The following is an 18,535-nucleotide window of genomic DNA, read 5'->3' as shown; positions in this document are numbered from 1 at the left end:
AGAAGTTCTACGAAGCTCACACTTCTGCCCAAGGAACACAAAGCCTTCAAAGTTCATTCTTTTTACACCTCCTCCAGGAGGCAGCCAGCGTAGGCACCCCATGTGTACAGGGCACAGGAACAAGCAGGAGTTGCCCTTGGCATGGTACTATGGCAAAGGCAGAGATGGAACCTAAGAGCAACATGGGATAAGATCCCTCCAGAAAACCCCGATGGGTTTCTAGAACTTTACTTTGTACATAAACCTTTAAAGGTACTGCCAACCAATAAAGGAAAGGGTCCCAGCACAGAACAGTACAAGAAGCATGGGCCTGGAACCAGAAAGCTCACTCACTGGGTTCATCAACCATAGGCAGGTCCTGATTTGAGCTTTCCTCATCTATAAACACCTGTATATGTATAAAATCGTGTATGTACACATGTTCTGAAAACACCCCAGAATAGTAACTATGGCACAAGATGTCATATATTTGTAGTATAATGTATTATTACACCCACAGAGTCTGGCAAAATAGAAGGACACAGAACAGAGCAAATGAATGAGGATTCTAAAAAACAGATATAAAGTCAGACAACTAAAATTAAGTCAGAAAGAATGAGAATTTCCTAAATCAATGACCCAGACAATTCTGAAGGGCACAGAAGATCTACACATCCTAACTGGCATCCAAGGAAAAAGACCAACAAGTTTTGCAGGCAAGGGGTGAGCCAAGGGAAGGTGCTCTCCTACCTCCCAGCACAGCCACAAACTTCTCCAGCAAATACAGGATCTGCTTAATGTACATCAGGTTCTTGGCCTTCAAACGCTTCCTGAGAAGAAATCAACAGACATTACATGGCCATGCTCAGAAAGCTGTTCCCTCTACCTGCCCCCAGCTGCAGCCTTGCTGTCTGTTGCCTCTCAAACTGGGCCATAAACTATAAATCCTCCCTCAGAAAAAATGCTGGCCAAGGCCCAAGGCCCTCAGAGCCAGCTGTCCTGTTCCATATAGCCTAGGTCTTGTGAAGGACACACCATGATGGACTCAGGACCTGAGCAGCAAGCCGATGCCCCCTCTGAGCCCAAGCTAGAGTCACACTCTTCTTGGAGGCTGACCTGGGGGCCACTGAGATTGCACGGAATTTTCCCTTCTACTTTACAGGGTAAGTGTCTCACCCATATCTTTCCATATACTGGAACAACTGGGAATGGGCCTGGCAGAGCTGGGGAGAGAACACAGACAACGGTGTGAAGGTGAACCAGGCAGACCAGGCTTTGGTCAAGAGCTGAGATCAGGCCTAGAAAATGCCTGCCATCACACACAGGAAGGTCAAGGGGATGGTGCACAGAGTATAATGCTCAGGCAGAGGCATGGTTTGAGCCCCTGGGCTGAGGGAGCTGAAAGAGAGGAAAAGGAAGTTCTGCTTCATGTCTGCTTTGGGCCTGAACAAAACAAAAGGCAGAATCCCTCAAGCAATGAATCTCCCTGATGATTTTTACTGTGCTGGGAAAAGACTTGTAGTCTACTAAAAGTGAAGTTCCAGGTAACCACTGCATCCTGGCCTAAGGTCAACCCAGGCATTGGTGAGCAGAGTTGGTAGATGCTGAGTGGGTTTCATGGTCACAAAAACCAGTGATCAAATCCTGGCTCCCATTTGTAAGCTGTATGATCCAGGCACGACCGCTTACCCCTCTCTGAATCTGCAAGCACCCAAAGTAAACTTCCCAGTAAAACTTCCCATCCCACTGTAGGGTCCACACAAAGAGAAGAGATACCTGGCATAGGGCATGAAACATGAGAGTAGCTTGCAGAGATCTTGTGTATTCCTCAATTAAATGCCCTCAGAGCAACATCAACAATAGTAAGATCTGACAGTTCGAGTTCTGTTTCCCTCATGCCACCATCCCAGCTAAGAGAAATGTTAGCAGCTTCCTGAGCTGGAGGGACTCAGGATGACACGGGCAGGTGAAGAGCAATGAAACAAGCCACTCGGCTGGAGCTGGGTCCCCACAGTCTCATGGAAAGCCAGTCAGCCTCTGACAAGGCCAGTACCTTGGCTCAGTGCACCCTCTGCCCAACCCCAGAGCCCAAGGAATTCCAGGTCTAGGTATTCATAGAGGAATGACCTATGTCTCTCTGTCCTCTGGCAGGTCAAGGTAGAGAGAGGCCAACCCACCTGGGAACCGCTGACCTCTGCGCTGTGGATGCCTGTGATGGTATCAATCAGGTTGTGTGCCTCATCAATGATGACCACCTGGCCCTGCAGTCGGATGCCAGCAGCTTCCCGGGTGGCTGCATGCAGTAGCATTGGATAGGGCAGCACCACTAGCTGCAGGGAAAAGCGGCCACCAATGAACTTGCCAAGCCCACCTATGAACTTGCCAAGCCCACCTAAGTCCTGACGTGATCTGTTCAAGTCTGGACCATGTGTAGGGATGTTCAAGTGAGAAAGTTACAGCAGAGCAGTGTTTATAGCAACACACCTTTTCTCAGGGGTTTGATGTGGGATGTCAAGTACATAAAAGAGTAAAACTGGAGCTGATCTGACTCTGAACTGAACTGAGGGAGGGAAGTGAACTCCTGCTGCTGAGCCTCATCTTAGCCCCCAAGGTAGTCCCCGAGGCCCCCATGGCTTCTCTCACTAGTTTCCCAGGAATGCATTTTTCCTGGCTTCTATCTGGTATCCTACAATAATGCCAACTGGCCCTGAAGCTCAAAGCCACCAAGGCTCCAAGGGCCTCCTCTGTTCTGGGAGAAAATGGCTATGTGCCATTAGTATGCTGCATGGCCCTGAGCCTAGCCATAATGGGGGGGGCATCCTCTCAAACTAAAGGGGAACAAGGAACTCCCTCGTGGCCTGGAGCTCCAGTTAGAGCCATGAACAACCTCCCACCCCTCCAGAGTGCTCACCTGGGCTGCAGGGATAGCAAACCGGCTCCCAAAATAAGGGCAGGCCCGAGCCTCCTTCCCAAGGGTCACCAGCTGCTCCATGTCCTTCACCTCCACCAGGATCTCATCCCGGAGAAACTGCATCTGCTCGTGGTTGTAGAAGGGGCAGGCAGCCTGGGTCTCCTGCCGCCTCTTCTTTGGCTTGTCTTCCTCAGTTCTGTTTTTCTTCTCTGTAAGTGGTACAGGTGCAGGGAAACAAAGACAGGAAGAACAACAACTATCTCAGGAGTCAAGGGTATGTCTGGTGATGTTGAGACCCATTCCCACCAGGTGGGGACTATAAGATCCTTCCAAGTGGTCTCATTAGAACACTCTGAAATTGTACATTATGTTCTCTGTAAAGAGCCTGCAAAATTTTTTCCAAGGACTAAAATTTGACAGTGACCCAGGAAAGAACTCTTTCCCAGAAAGGGGGCCTCAGGAGGGAACCAGGGCCTGCTCTGCCATTGTTTCCATTTAAGACAGTTTTCATCCCCATGTCCCGAGTCCAACCCCATCACAGCCCTTCTGTCACTTCCTCCCTGCTCCCTGCTCCCAGCACTGCCCCAGGCCATATACAGTCCCAGTGCCTACCCTGTTTGCTTCTCTGCATTTCCATGCAGCGGTCATTGATAAGCTGCACAGAACCCAGGCTTTTCACATCTTCATTCACGCAAAGGTTCTACAAGACAGGAGTAAAGAAAAGCTGAAGAAATGGTGTGGGCTTTCATGTTTTTTAACATGAAAGCAACCAGGGGACCTGCCCTGTCGGCCTCTCCTCCTCCCATCAAGGGGTGGTAAGGCCAGGGGGGCGCTGTGCTCCCACTGCGCAGCTAGCTTCAGCTCCATCCACTTTCTATGCCTAGACGATAAAGGCACAGAGATGGAAGCAGAATGGCACGTGGGCTAGGACACCTGCCTCTACTCACCTGTCGGGAGCCGAGGGAGACAAGTCGGGTTTCCTTGCCAAAGGGACTCTTCTGTACTTCGTGCACAAATTGAGCCAGCTGGGAGTGTGTCCGACTGCAGTAATAAATCTGGCCAGAGGAAAGGGGGACTTCAAAGAGGGAACTCTGACATCCAGATACATTCTCTGCACATGGAGGGATGCCATGGCTTTAAAGCCTGTGGGGACAGGGAGAGTGGCTGTAAAGCACACCCGAGGCAAGACAATGTCATCTGCATCAGATGGCATCTGATGAAGGGCTCAGGGACTGCACACACCACCTCAAGTTCTAGTTTAAGGGAATGCCCACAGAGGCCACTCCTCCCATCACTCATGCCCAGCTTCTAATCCAACCGCTTCGAAGAGCTTGTGATCTTAGGAAAGCGGGTTTCCCCAGTGCTGATTCTTAACATGGGAAAGTTCCCTCAAATCTTTTGGGAGAGCATGTTGGGGGAAGACTGTTCCCACACATGGCCCTGAAGGAAAAGGGAGAAGCAGTGGTTGAGCTAGATACCTTCTTTCTACTCTGGGATTTAGCAAAGTGAGGAGAGGAAATAGAGAAACAGGGGGAAGATATGTACTTTCATAGAAGTCTTGAACGAAACCAAGTATTTCTAAATTTAAGAAGTGTCACAGCCATATTTCACTGCTCTCCATGCAAACATAAATAAAATCAAGAGAAGAAACACACCAGAGGAGAGTTGAAGGGTAATGGTTCTTCCCCATCCACCCCCCACCTCTACCACGGCCCACTGGAGACAAAGCATTGGAGCCCTTGACCCAGAAGAGGTGTGCTCTGAGGCAACATGCCCAGGCCCTAGGAGCCATGCCCCACTAGGGGCCCAGCCCACACTGTTGCTGAGCAATGAAAGGCCAATCTTTGGGTCTGGGGAGACATGAAACCTGTGGGTTGAGTTTCTTCATGAAAAGGAAGGCTAAGAAGCAACTGAAGTGACTTCTTGTGTTCTCACCAGAGATGCAGAGCCCTTGACTCAGGCCCACACACAGAGTACACGAGGACTCAGGGTCTTACCTTAGTTATATGCTCTTCCTCCAGGTCGTCCTCGTCCTCATCCACTCTGTGAGAGCAAGAGAACACAGAATAGTCTTCCCTCAGCAAACTCAGGTCAACCACAAAACATCTACCCATTCTGGATCACCGGTAAGTAGGATGCAGCCCCTTTCCTCAGAAGCCCAAAGCTGCAGTGTGAGCTCTGAGCCTGAAAGGCAACACAGAGCAACAGCCAGCAACCAGCCTTTGCCAAAGCTGCAGGTATTCCTAAGCTCAGGACACTCAGGCAAGTTCCAGGCCCAGCTTCCACTGCCACTCAGTCTGTGGAACCCAGGGAAACGTGGAAAGAATGGAAGAAGGGGCATCAGGTCCCCAAATCTATGTTGCAAGTTGGAAGGTGGAAAACTATACTCCTCTCAGTTTTCCAAGAGAACTTTGCTTTTTATCACCTCACGGATTTTGGACAAGCTGTCCTCTTAGCCTGGTATGCTCTCCCTCACTGTGCCAGCTCCTGGTTCATGGTAAGATCCCAGCATCAACATGGTCTTTCCTTCCTTGACGACTTGTAGTGGGTCTGCTGCCCTGACATACCCCTTGGCAACCTGCACCTGTTTGCTGTGACTTCTTACTCAAAGTCACATATGGCTGGTCTGTTTCCCATCATGTGTACAGGGCAGCAAAAGGGTCTATTGTTTCTGATGAGTGTCAGGACCCTGCTTGGAGCCTGGCAGCAGTAAGAAATTCAAAGACATTTCCTGGGTGAAGTCATAACTGACCAACTGAATGAGCGAAAGAAGTTGTCACTTGTGACCAGATAAACCTCTGCTCTTCTCAGTGCCTCAGAGTTCCCTTCCCAAAAATGAAAGAAAAGCCCACTAGCACTGAGGGTGGGAGAGAAAATTTAGCCAACATTATCAGTTGAGGTTACTTAACAGAAAATGCTCTTACAGACTCACACTATCTACTGGAGCATCATATGGAATAGAAATGCTTTTGTTCACCCTGAAATCAAGTTTTTTTAAAAAAAGCAGAAATGCAATTGCCTTGGGCCACTAGAAAAGTTATTTACAAGGTTGGCTTCTTGGTCAGTAAACAACTGTTGTCAGTTTTATCTCAAAGGCTTGACTTTAAATCATTCATCACGAGTTGGACAAGGTCAGCAGGACCTAGGTAAGTGAAGGACATGTAAAGAAATGCAGAGCAAAAGTTTTGTACGAGGAATCTGTCATGTCCTGAGAGGCTCATGTCTCTCTGGAAACACCAGGGTGTCAAAAGCCGGGGAAGCTAACCTGCACAATTAATGGCTCTTGACCAGACCCTGAGGATCACTTTGTTCCTCTAATATTCACAGACACCACTCAATTCTTTACCTTGTCCCCAAGGGACTTCAGGGAAGTAGAAGCTACAAAGCCACATTTGGGAAGGCTTTATGGGGCACTCATGACCCTCTCCATCACCCTCAGGGAGGGGCCAAGGTGTAGTTCTCATCCTTGTCCTGAACTCTGCTGGATGCAGGTCCCAGCATCTCCTCCCCACCACCAGAGATGTCATCGTCCTCCTTCCCTCAAGAGTCAGGGGAAGAGCTGTAGTGCAGGAGGGAAAATCAGAAGGAACCTTTCAGAGGATGACTATGCTTATGAGGAAGAAACGTACACTAATCTTCTAGAAAGTTTCACGCAGAAACAGGAAGCGTACTCTCCCAGTCCTACTCAGCGACTCTGGGGGCCAGATTCATGATCTTGGCTGTCACCAGGAGGACTGTAGGTGAAATGGCCAATACATACTGGAGTTTAGTTTTTTTTTTTTGCGGTACTGGGGATCGAACTCAGGGCCTTGTGCTTGCGAGGCGAGCACTCTACCAGCTGAGCTATCTCCCCAGCCCCATGCTGGAGTTTAGGTCAGGAGTCTTAGGCATATTTTGTAGGTGATGGGGTGGGGGTGTGTGTGTGTGTGTGTGTGTGTGTGTGTGTGTGTGTGTCTAGGCCTTCTGCCAATGGAATGAAAAATCACAGACCCTCTCCTACCAGTAAAATGCATCACCACACATTGGAAATAATTAGATGAAGGCCATAAATCCTCTCTAGCCCACACACAGACCCTGACGTTTTGGCATTTCTGATTTTCTCAGATGGAATTATATTATAGGACTGAAACTAACCACTGTCTGCTCACTCAGTTCAACTAACCTGTCCAGAGTGCGGCTAGCTGCAGCCAAACACCGTGAGTCCTGGGAGTGAAAAGTTTAAAAGCCCAGGCTCCTGCCCTGCAGCTCACAGTCCAGTCACAGAAAGGAAGATAACCAGTAGACCCAAACAGCAGGTTCCTGAGCAGAACACAGCAAGGGGCTGACACCCCAGATCACTTAGACAACTGAGCAGGGCCTGAAAGGGCGTGAAGGCATTTGCCACGGGAGGAGAGAAAGACAATTATGAGGGAAAAGCACGAGCAAATCCTCAGACAGGAGAGGCCCTGTACACTTAAGAAGTCAGAGCAGCAACAGGTGTAGTGGTGTACACCTGTAATCCCCGAGGCTTGGAAGATGAGGCAGAAGGATCCCAAGTTCCAGGCAAGCCTCAGCAACTTAAGTGAGACCCTGTCTCACAATTAATAATGAAGCGGGTGCCCCTGGGTTCCATCCCCAGTACCAAAAAACAGAAAAGTCAGCAGGGCACCTGCATCATCCCTGGTCCCCTCTTTCCCCCTCATTCAGACTTTGCTCTGGCACCTGGACCTTCTTTCTGTTCCTGTTTACAGCCCCCTGAACACTCAGGTCTCTGTCTAGAACACTCTCCTCCCAGGACTTTGCAGGGTTCCTTCTTAACATGTCAGCTCCTCAGAAGGCCTTTCCCAACTTTGTCCCCAGAAGGTGCAACCCTACATTCTCCCCACTTTGCCATTTCATTTTCCTTGTAGGCAAAAGTGCTGGTTTCAAAAAGTGCTGCTGTTTGCCACAGCTGCTGGTTCCCCACAAAGAGAAGCAAGTCCTCCTTAAGCAGGCGCACATCTGACCCTTCCCACCTGAGCTCCTAAAGATTCAACCCTTTTAGGCCACCAACACGGAAGTCTGTCCATTTCCTCTAAAGGCTGTGAGAGGTCCCACACTCTCACTGACACTGTGGTCACTGTGTCTGTCTGGAGTGTAACTCTAAGCTGCAGCATCTGGCTAAGGCTGCACCTCGAGCACATTCTCAAAGGGCACTAGTGGAATTAAACTGGGGATGAGAAAAGAGGATCTCAGGATCCTCTGTGTGGCCTGGAAGTGGCCTAGTTGTTCTCTTCAGGGTCTTCTGGTGCTCCTAGCAGGTGACTAATGAAGTAGAAACCTATGCATCTGAAACAACAGAAGCCTTAAGGTGAAAACAAAAACTCAAGCTAGGGATTCCTTGGGTTGGGTCATGAACTCCACACTGTGACATCTGGCAGTTGAGAGCATGGGATCTAGAGCCTGGCTGTCTGGGTTCACATCCCAGCCCTTCTACCGATTTAGTGTGTGGCCTCCGCCAAGGCACAGCACCTGGTTAGGTTGCACTTCCAATTACTGCCATCATCATTGAACTGCTGTGATGTAAACTGGGTCAATACACAAGAGGCCAGTGATAGGCAAAAAGTAAGAGTCAACTATCATTGGACCCTGAGAAGGTCCCTGGTTTAGGCAAAAGTGTCAGGGGCGGGCTCTGAGGGCCCCAGAGCCGCACCGTGGCCTGATCTCTAAGATGGCGCCTGGCAGCTTGCCAAACATAGCTGCACTTGTAAACAAGTTTTAGGAAGTAACTCTGGTTGGTTGTTGTACACGAGGCGATCCTGGTATCTGCCTGGAGACTGTTCCTTGATAGGCTGACTTTCCTGGTAGTCTACTCTCTGATAGGCTGATGTTCTCAATATAAGTCTGAGACTTGTGGAATAAGGCAGCTTTTTGGTTCCTGTGCTCAAGAAGAGCGTACGCGTTGTGATTGTCCCCGCAGGCGGTGGGCAATCACAAAAGGGGCAGGTAGCTGACATTCCTTCTCATCAGAGCTTCACAAATGTCTCTGGCATGAGAAAAGAACTGCCTCCCCAGGAGCCCCCAGTGGCTGTAGGTGGTGGAATGAGGAAGCAGCTGTCTTACCCACAGGCTGTTCTTTTCTCCTCATCACTCTCATATTCTGCAAGAACCAGCTCCTCCTCCCCAGATTCCAGCTGCTCTAGTTGCTCTGCCTCTGTTCCTGCTGCCAGCATCTCCTTGCTGAGGCGGAGGAGACTCTCTGTCTCTTCTTCTTCCTGTCTCTGTGTAGGATTAGCAATGGGAAGAGGAAGAAGACTCAGCACTGGGCCCCCACCTCCTGAAGGAGTCAGCCTGTAGCATGGCTGTCACCAAGGACAAAACACCCAGGAAGTGCTATTAACACAGACCTCACTGCTTGACCGGAGAAGTTCATTCCCAGGCTCTATGCCTCAACCACTCAAGCTACCCAAATACTGGGTGAGGAAAATGTGGCCAGTCAGGAAAGAGAGGAGTCTAAGGCCCTGGTCACTCACTCGAGCCTCCAGGCAGTGTGATCTGCCTGGACATGATGGTGGGACAACACTCACCAAGCGCTTGGCTGCATACTTGAGCTGTGCATTGTGGCGGGTCTGCTGCAGGCGCTCTTCCCGCTTCTTCCTCCTGATCTGCTCCTCCTAGAGAGGGAAGCAGTCATAAAGGATACCCCTTCAGGAGGCCCCCACAAGGCCTTTCCTAGAAAGCCCTCACTACACACTCAACCTCTGCAGGTCTGGCCTCATTACTCAGTGGAGGAAGTCTATCTTCCCTCCTGAAACCACACCAGTTGTCAAATTCATTCCATAATTGAGTTTGCAGCCCCACCCCTCCAAACCGTGTTGTCAAGAGCAACAATTAGGATCCTTTCCCAGGTGAGTAATGACTGAAGAAGGCCTCGATGTTGGCTCAAACAGGAAAGAGGCAGCACCAATGACTCAAGAAAACTGACAGAGGGCTTAGAGGCAATGCAAAGGTGAAGGACAAGGGTACCTAAATCTCAGAAGTGGCCCAAAACAATGGCTGAGGCCCATTTCCTTGATTACTGCTGCTCCTCGCTACCCCAGACCTCACCTTCAGTCGCTCCACCAGGTCCCTTTCTTCTTTCTTCTGCACAAACTGGGTGACCCAGTCTGGTTCTCCAGCAGGCCTCAGGGGGTCAGGGGGGTCTTGGCAGGAAGATGAGGGAAATGGGGGCCGGTCCTTCCCACTACCTAAGGGATCTTCTCCAGGTTCCAGGAGAAGTGCCTCTTCTTGCCGTTTCTTCTGCTCAAAGTCACGGAGCCAGGAGAGGGCCCCACAAATGAGACTTAAGGACTTTCCCTACAGGAAGAAAAATGACCTTCAGAAACAGACAGCAAAACATAAACCTTCCCAAATGGCTTTCCCCATTTTAGTATGGGCATCAATGCAACTCTGGCTTTAAAAATTAAGAGGAAACAGACCACCTAGGAGAGGAAAGGAAGATAAGCCATAGAATAGCCAATAAAAAAAGAGAGAAGAAATAAAAACTGGGCCCAAGAAACAGGAAAGAACTTCATTTTAATTTCACTGTTCCAAAGAGAATTTAAAGTGGTTTATCAGGTTATATATAAATACAGCATGTTAACATAATTAGAGACAGTGGTGAGAAATTATATAATAGCCCCCCAAAAGAAATATAGCCAAAAAATTCGTAGCATGAAATCTCATATACTTGCCAGGGAGAGAGACACTTGACTGTTTCAATGGAAGTGATATGCAGATACAAAATGATCAGTCACATGAGTACCAGTTGGTTTTTTGGTTGTTATTTACTTTTGTTTTGTTCTGAAAGCAAGCCAATTGCTCTAGAAAATCTATTCTCATCTATTTTTGGTACTGGGGATTAAACCCAGGAAAGCATTACCACTGAGATACAACCCCAGCCCTTTTTAAATTTTGAGACTGTCTCACTAAATTGTTGAGGCTGGTTTTGTACTTGCAATCCTCCTGCTTCAGCCTCCCAAGTTGCTGGGATTACAGGCACATGCCACCAAACCCAGATTTCTGGTTTTGATTTAAAGACCAGAATTTCCCAAAAGTCCTTGTTCTGAGTTGAATTGTATCTCCTCAAAACTCCCATGGTGAAGTCCTAACCACAGTGTCTCAGAATGTGGCCTTATTTGGAAATAGGATCACTGTAGATACAATTAGTTACTATCCTTTATAAGGACTGGCATCCTTATGAAAAAGGGGGGAAAATAGATGCAGAGAAGCACAGAAGTCAGGCAGTATGAGCAGACACAGGGAGATGGTGGTCACCTACCTACAACCCAAGGAAAGAAGCCTGGATGGATCCTTCTGTCAGGGCCCTCAAAAGGAACCAACCCTGCTGATGCCGGGAGGTCAGAATTTTGAGGTCAGTTCTGTTGTTTAAATTCCCCAGTCTGTGGGACTTTGTTATGGAGCCCTAAGAAAATGACCCAATTCTTTAGAGAGGAGACTGCAGTGAGCCCCACAGGCTGCTACTTATAGGGTCCAGAGGGTGGTTTGGTTTCAGGTGAGTCTCTGGAAAGCCTTCTGTCTAGGCAGTCAGCATTCAGAGCTTGCTTAACTCAAAGGGATCTGAGCATCCAGGGTAGGTTTCCAGACCTGCTCCAGTTGAGTGCACTGCAGTGACACAGCACATGTGCAGCGGAGGAAGCAGCCAACAGAGAGGGTATGGCTTTGGATACCACCTCAGGCTGCCTGGGTCATATTCCAGCTCCTCTGCTTACCAGTTCTGGGACTCTGGGCTGACCTCTCAAGGGTCATTTCCATATATGCAAAAAAAAAAAAAAAAAGAGGGAACAGCAATAGTAATATCTTCCTTGTACAAGCATTCAATTGGTTAACACACATAAAAGTTAATAATACTTGGGCAGGATCCAAATAATACCTGGTACATGATAACTGAATTGGACTTGGCTATTCTTTGCTATTATTAAGTAATAATAAATTTATCACTCTGCTGAGATGGAGACTATCAGCTTTCATCAAATCTTGAAAGGCCCTATGCCAGAATGACACTTCTGATTAGAGGATGGATCACACTGCTTTAGAAAAGCCTCATATACCATTTCTGTCAGCTTTTGATAGAAACTAAATGGCAGAGTTCCAGGCAGCACTCCCCAGCAGAACCCAGGGCAGCTCTTCTGTGTTACCTGTGAGATGAGGAGCCATGGGCTTTACCTGTCACTGGACTCAGGAAGGCAAGATGTACCACCCTCCCCCATAATAATGACCCGGGGACAGATGCCTAATTATAGAGCCTGTACCCTCCACCTGAAAGTAAGCTGAGGGAATGAGTATTCTCTAACACAAAGGCTAACACGTGGGGCTGGGGAGATAGCTCAGTTGGTAGAGTGCTCACCTTGCGAGCACAAGGCCCTGGGTTTGGGTTTCCGGCCCCGCTAAAAAAAAGACTAACATGTAACTGAGGCCCCACAATTCTATATCCTATAAGAAAATACAAAAAATCCACAAAAATTGCAGATTGAGAGGGCTGGGGTGGAGCTCACTGCTAGAGCACACTGGGTCTCATCCCCAAACCCACAAAGAGACAAAAAAAGAAAGAAAAAAAATTGTAGATTAAACCTATTAAAAGGCTGTATAATCAAATGTTCACTTCAGTAATGAAATAAACTTAGTAAAGTACTCACACAATACCTAACTTTGAGCAATGTCATTTTAAGTGGTACCTACCATCCTAACAGTTACAAAATTTATGTCAAGTAAATCCATTTATTTAACCACCAAGAGCACTAGACTTGGGGCTGAACATGCAGAGATACAGAACCCTCTAGTCAATGACAGTGGGAAAGCTGTGCACTGGACACATGGCAGGTAAAAACAAAACTCCATTTGTCCATTCAGGGTGTGATGTCAAGCATTTGCAGGTTGTGGGGTGTGACTTAGAAGATATCAGAACATAAAGGGCAACTGAGTCATAAGGGTAGGTTCACAGAGGGCGTGCCCCCACAAGACAGGGACACAGAACTGAGGCACCAACACATAAGGGTTGAGCAGAGGAAGGGGACACAGGAAGTGAGCAGAAGACAGTGATGGAAAGATCTGAGAGGGAGGAAGAGATGGGCCTTCAGGTTAAACAAAGTAGAATCCATACCACTCTCCTAAGTTCTTTTCCAAAACATACTAAAACTGCGTCAAAGTCATAAAAGAGATTTACACCCACAAAAACAAAGAAAATGAAGAAGGGAAAATAACCAACTCTAGAAGAGATGGAAAGAAAGGAGAAATGAAACTGACTTAGCAGAGTGAGGACCCTAAAGTCCAAGGGTCTCCACGTCAGCTTCAGAAAGACCCTGAAGCTAACAGGGCCACAGCTGGCACTGAAGGCAAAGAGATGACCTGATATGCTTCTCCAAAAAAGCTGGGGAGACCAGAGGGGAGTAGGGAGGGGGAACTGACCAGACTGAGCAGGGCGATGGGGAAATGATCACACCTGAAACCACTCCCCAGAGCCCTTCAGGAGACTTTAGAGGAGCCTTCCCAAAGAAACTGAATGGCTCCAGGGGAAATCCCAGATTTACCCAAACCTCAAAGCCCCAACAGAGTGCATAGCCCACCAGACCACAGGCCAGCCAGTTATAGACCCCTGGACCAGCCTGTTGGCACCTGTCCTTAAACAGTAAAAGAAGGCCAACAAGGATCAACCCATGAGAGGAAAGCCTCCACAAGAACAAAGAACCCACAATGAGAGGAAGAACAGCAAACAAACAAAAGGAGACAATGTGGCAGGGGAATAAAACCTTCAAATACTAGTAAAATGGATATCCTCAGAAAGACACTGTTTTCATAAAGTGCAAATAGAATGCTGTTTTTAAAAATCAGAGAAGAAGTTCTTAAGGAATAAAGATATAGTGGAAGAAATAAACTGAATAGAAAAACTGGGTAATAAAATCAAAGAAATTACCAGATAATAGAATTTAAAGCAAAAACAAATCAAAATTATAACAAACCAGGTGTGGAAGGAGATAGGCAATTAGAAGTACAGGTTTAACCAGGGGGTCCAAAACGCAGTGAATGGGGGCACCATGAAGCAAGCATAGGAAGAATATTATCAAATATAAGAACACGTCTCAGAACTGGAAGGTGGGAGCCCCCGGAATAAAGAGTCCTTCAAGCACCCAGCAGAATCAAGCACACACACTCATCAGGCCCCCAACATGAGATTTCAGACCACAAAGAACAGAGAAAATATTCTGAAAACTTTGGAAACAGGGATAGGATCAGGTCTCAAAAAACTGAAACGTCCATTCTCACTGGACTTTGCAATAGCAACCACGGAAACTTGAGCACATGATTATGAGGGGAAATTATTTTCAAGCTACAATTATATATCCAACCAAACTATTAACAGTGATCAAGTGAAAAGATAGAATAAATGCACCTCACACCAGCCAAGTGTGAAATACTTCTCTTCTATACAACACTTCTCAGGAATGTGCTCTACCAAAACCATGAAGTTCACCAAGAAGATTTGAAACCCCAAAACAGGAAAGTGCAACACAGAAAAGATAAGGAAAACATACACACAACACAGAAGGAATCCCCAAAACATTATGCTAGCTGAGTGAAAGAAGCCAGACAAACAAGTAGTCTACCTGGTTCCATTTTAATGAAATTCTAGAGGAAAAAAACTAGTCTATAAAGACAAAAAGAGGATCAATGACCACCTGAGGCTCCTGGTGGGAGGCGATGGAGCTGTGGGAGGTGAAGCAACTGCAATGACAAGCCAAGAAACTCCCCTCCTGCCTTGTCTCACGGAAATGTTTTGCTTCTTGATTGTGGTGGGGTTACACAGGTGTTTACACCGTCAAAACTTAGAACTTTCGGACTTCAAAGTGCTAACTTTCATTATCTGTCAATTATATTCAAAGCTGATTTTTTAAAAAGGAGGAAGGGAAATCCTAGAACTTCCCTAGGAAAAGCTATGAAGTTGGTCTAAGGAGCCACTAATTCAGATTAGAGGAAAAGGCTGGGGCCTGGAGCAGGCAGTCTCCCAGGGTAAAACCGCACCTGGCAAGTGCTGCATCCGAACCTCGTCTGCCCAGAGCTCACGTGCTGAATCCTGGCCTCAGGAGACTGCACTGCAGATGGGGCCTCTAAGGATGTGATTAGGGTTAAATGATGGGGATCCAACAGAAACAGTGTCCTTAGAAAAGAGGATGAGACATCTAAGATCTCTCTCACCCCAACGTGAGGACACAGTGAGAAGGCAGCTGTCCACATGCCAAGAAGAAGCCCTCTCTAAACCCCAAATCCCATCCAAACCTTCATCCTTGATATTGCAGCCTCCAGAACCGAAAGAATATATAATTCTGTTGTTTAAGTCACCCCATCACTTCATGCCATGGTAGTGTGAACAGACTTAAGAGTAATTTTCTGACAGGCCACTGGATGGTGTAGGAAGAACTGGTATAGGCATATTAAAAATAAAACAAACATAAAAAATCATTAACTCTAGAAAATAAAATTCACGCACACACACACACACAAAACCATGATCATAATATACTACTCAATTCAGGAAAGACTAAAACCCAGAACTATACTGGAAAGACAAGGACACAGAGGAAAAAGGAATGGTTTAAATGTCATCCTACCTATCATAACAGGAAGGCACCAATGACAAAAAGTAATACATCAAGATGCGGCAGCATAAGTTAAGAACAATTTAAGAAACAGGCTACATAAGTATGTTTCTTAAGAATCATTAAAAGAACTGAAAGTGCCTACCCAAGTAACTGATAAACCTGACTTTTTAAATGACATGGATTATTATTTGATTAAATGTTTTTCAATGAGTTCACTTTGGCAGTGCTGGGTATTGAACCCAGGGGCACTCTACCACGGAGGTCCACCCCATGCCTCATTTTGAGACAGGGTCTCACCAAGTTGCTGAGACTGGTCTTGAACTTGAGATCCTCCTGCCTCAGCCTCCCAAGCTGCTGGGATTACAGGCATGCATCACTGTACCTGGCTCTTTTTCAATTATTTTAAACAAAACAAAAAAAGGAGGATATAGCTTTGGGCATAAGTGGAAGGTAAGTGCTAACAAGACTATTTAAAAAACCATGTACACCAACTTCATGCCCCACTCTGTTCACTGGCAGCACTATTCTTCCCCAGTCACTGCATGAAAAGAACAAAATGGAATAACAGAGCCTACTGGTCGACACTCTTCCTGTACAGGAGACCTGTGTACCATCAGCAAGTGAGAGACAAAGGATGAGTCACTTTTTTTCATTCATTCAACACACACATACTGAGCCTCTTATGGGCCAACTCTGCCAAGCCCAAATAAATGACAGGGACACAGTGATGAGGACCACAGGTCCCTCTCCTCCCGCTCACAGCCTAGTTGGAGAATCTTCACATCAAAATATTAACTTTACTATCACATGGTGCTTGTGATAAAAGTCAATACATAATGTGAAGGAGAGAAGCTGGGAACTGTTGGCCACAGCCCTGTTCACTTTCAACAGACAACCTTTAATAGATCTTCCCCTCTGGGTCAGGATGGAAAAACTTAGGTCCAGGACTTTGGTTGGATCCCTCCAGCACTCAGTACAGCCTAGTTCCTGAAAACCAGAACCATTTGTTTAATCTGTGAAAAATCCAGAGTCATTTTCATGTTCCTCAACATTGAAGCCGGGAGGTGCCAGAAAAATCTGGAAAATCTCAGTGTTATGGGTGAAGGTTCTGTCATTTAAATTCTCAACTGCTGAGTGTTTTTCAGAATGTGGAGCTGTGTTTAATAATTTAATAGATGAAGTGACTATTACTCAGAGATATAACTGAGCGATTGCTTTGCCTAACTTCAAATCGTGAAAATCTCTGCAGAGGCAGGCAGTAAAGCAAGTCGGGTTCCCTCCAAGTTGTGTTAATCATGCTCCTTCACCACTCATACTCACTGTGCCTGTTGGACTCTCAAATATCCCAATCTTGCCAGCTTCCAAAACCTGGTACAGTTCTGTCATGAAAGCTTTCTGGATGGGATAGGGTGGGAAGGGAAAAGGGAAATGGATGCCTTCCTGAGTTCTATTAGTCATGGTTCTAAGGAGAAAAAAAAAAAAAAGAAAAAAATGTGGTCATTCTCCCATGAGTGAAGAAATGGTTTGAAAGCTATAGAGGCACCATACTACATAGCCACCAAATTTGTCACAGAATTTCTCCTTGGTTTGTACTTTTTTTTGCAAGCAAAGACCGTGTTCTTTCTGCCATGTCTATATCCACAAGATGCCATACCAGAATCTTGCAAAACATGTAGCAACCTTGATCAGAAATGACTACAGCAGAATACAGCCTAAGAAAGCCCCTAAAGCAAATCCCCCTGCAATTTCACTGCTGCTTGGATACCCTTCTGATGCCTCTGTGGAAGGCTGACAGCTTTCCTCTTGAAAACGAGCATCACCAGGATCAAGGCTGTTGCTTGTGGTTCCTTTTCTGCAGCATCCTTCTTCCACGCCTCTGCAACGCAATACTGGCATGCCAAAGCTGCTCCCCCTTCTGTTGATAAGACCTGTAAAACCATGGCACAGGCAGAGAGTTACCACTACAGCTTGTTTAAAAGGCACAAGTTAACATACACAGCCTATTTTACAGGCAGCTTGCATCTGCTTATTTCATCCCAGCCTCCATTTCTAGTACAAACCACAGCTGCTCCCTACTACTGTTTCTGGCCTCAAGAAACAAGAGCTTGCTGTTTGGTTCCAGAATGGGAAAGCTCTATTCACAGCCACTGAGCTCTAGTTGGACCACGTTCCCAACCTTAAGACCACAACATTTATCTTTCCTTGATAAGCCAAGGTTTCAAGAAACTTCTCTGCTCCATATTTATTTCATCTTTGTTCTCCTCAAACTAATTTTCTGAGAGACAGCTTTTAAATACCCATTCTTCCTTTGATTGCCATTTGGAGGAATGACTGCACCACCCTGGTTTTCACACCTCTCTTTTTAGAAGTCACTTCTCTAAGATATCTGGAAGGTCTCTCTTCTAAACACAAACATTAATAAGTCTAAACACCATTTAATTAATAAGTATAAAACCCATCTTTACTACACTGGCCTCAGTAAGACCAGTGATAGTGTCAATCCATTTATGAGAGGAAAGGTAGTTGCTAAGAAGTTCTCTTAAGATGTTCTCTTAGTTAAAATGACTACCCACATGTAGGGATTACTTTAAGAGGAGTAAGTCAAAAACAAAACAAAGCAAAATAACACAAAGCAACCAAAGCAAAAACTAGGAAAATTCAGAAACAAAAGGGAGATATACAACTGAAAATTCATTAAAACATAAAGGAAAGGGAAGAAATGCAGCTAATAAATTTTGATCCATGTGTTAAATACTCCTCAGGCCCTTTAACTTTTATTATCTCATTTAATCTGTACAAGACTATGAGGGTACACCTGTTGGACACTAATGCTTACAGAAATTAAATAATTGCTGGCTGTGGGTGTAGCTCAGAGGTAGAGAGCTTGCCTTGCATGCAAAGGCTCTGGGTTCAATCTCTAGAACCACCAAAAAAGAAAAAGAAAAAAGTAAATAACTGTTCAAAATCACAGTTAATAGGAAAATCACAGATCTGAACCCAGGTCCATATGGCTCTGCTTCAAATTGACCTGGCT

The 18,535-nt window shown here is 46.4% G+C and overlaps 1 protein-coding gene across 3 annotated transcripts in view; it reads right to left on the bottom strand.

Moving 5' to 3' along the window:
• The window catches only part of Ddx11 (DEAD/H-box helicase 11), a 94,335-nt gene that overhangs the window by 10,134 nt on the left and 65,666 nt on the right, over positions 1-18,535 (bottom strand). For all 3 annotated transcript variants that reach the window (XR_007108159.1, XM_047548103.1, XM_047548102.1), the window contains exons 8-19: positions 17,267-17,429; positions 16,822-16,963; positions 9,956-10,204; positions 9,436-9,522; positions 8,972-9,129; positions 4,888-4,933; positions 3,838-3,945; positions 3,503-3,590; positions 2,891-3,099; positions 2,157-2,309; positions 1,156-1,202; positions 730-809 (exon numbers count right to left, since the gene is read on the bottom strand). Coding sequence is in view for 2 of the 3 variants with exons in the window: in XM_047548103.1 (XP_047404059.1) it covers positions 730-809; positions 1,156-1,202; positions 2,157-2,309; positions 2,891-3,099; positions 3,503-3,590; positions 3,838-3,945; positions 4,888-4,933; positions 8,972-9,129; positions 9,436-9,522; positions 9,956-10,204; positions 16,822-16,963; positions 17,267-17,397 (1,498 nt within the window). In the remaining variant the exon portion in view is untranslated. The remainder of the gene's footprint in view (positions 1-729; positions 810-1,155; positions 1,203-2,156; positions 2,310-2,890; positions 3,100-3,502; positions 3,591-3,837; positions 3,946-4,887; positions 4,934-8,971; positions 9,130-9,435; positions 9,523-9,955; positions 10,205-16,821; positions 16,964-17,266; positions 17,430-18,535) is intronic.

This window comes from Sciurus carolinensis, chromosome 4, assembly GCF_902686445.1.
Source record: "Sciurus carolinensis chromosome 4, mSciCar1.2, whole genome shotgun sequence".
Lineage (NCBI taxonomy): Eukaryota > Metazoa > Chordata > Mammalia > Rodentia > Sciuridae > Sciurus > Sciurus carolinensis.
The sequence above is the reverse complement of the archived record's forward strand: the minus strand, read 5'-3'. Positions and strand labels throughout refer to the sequence as shown.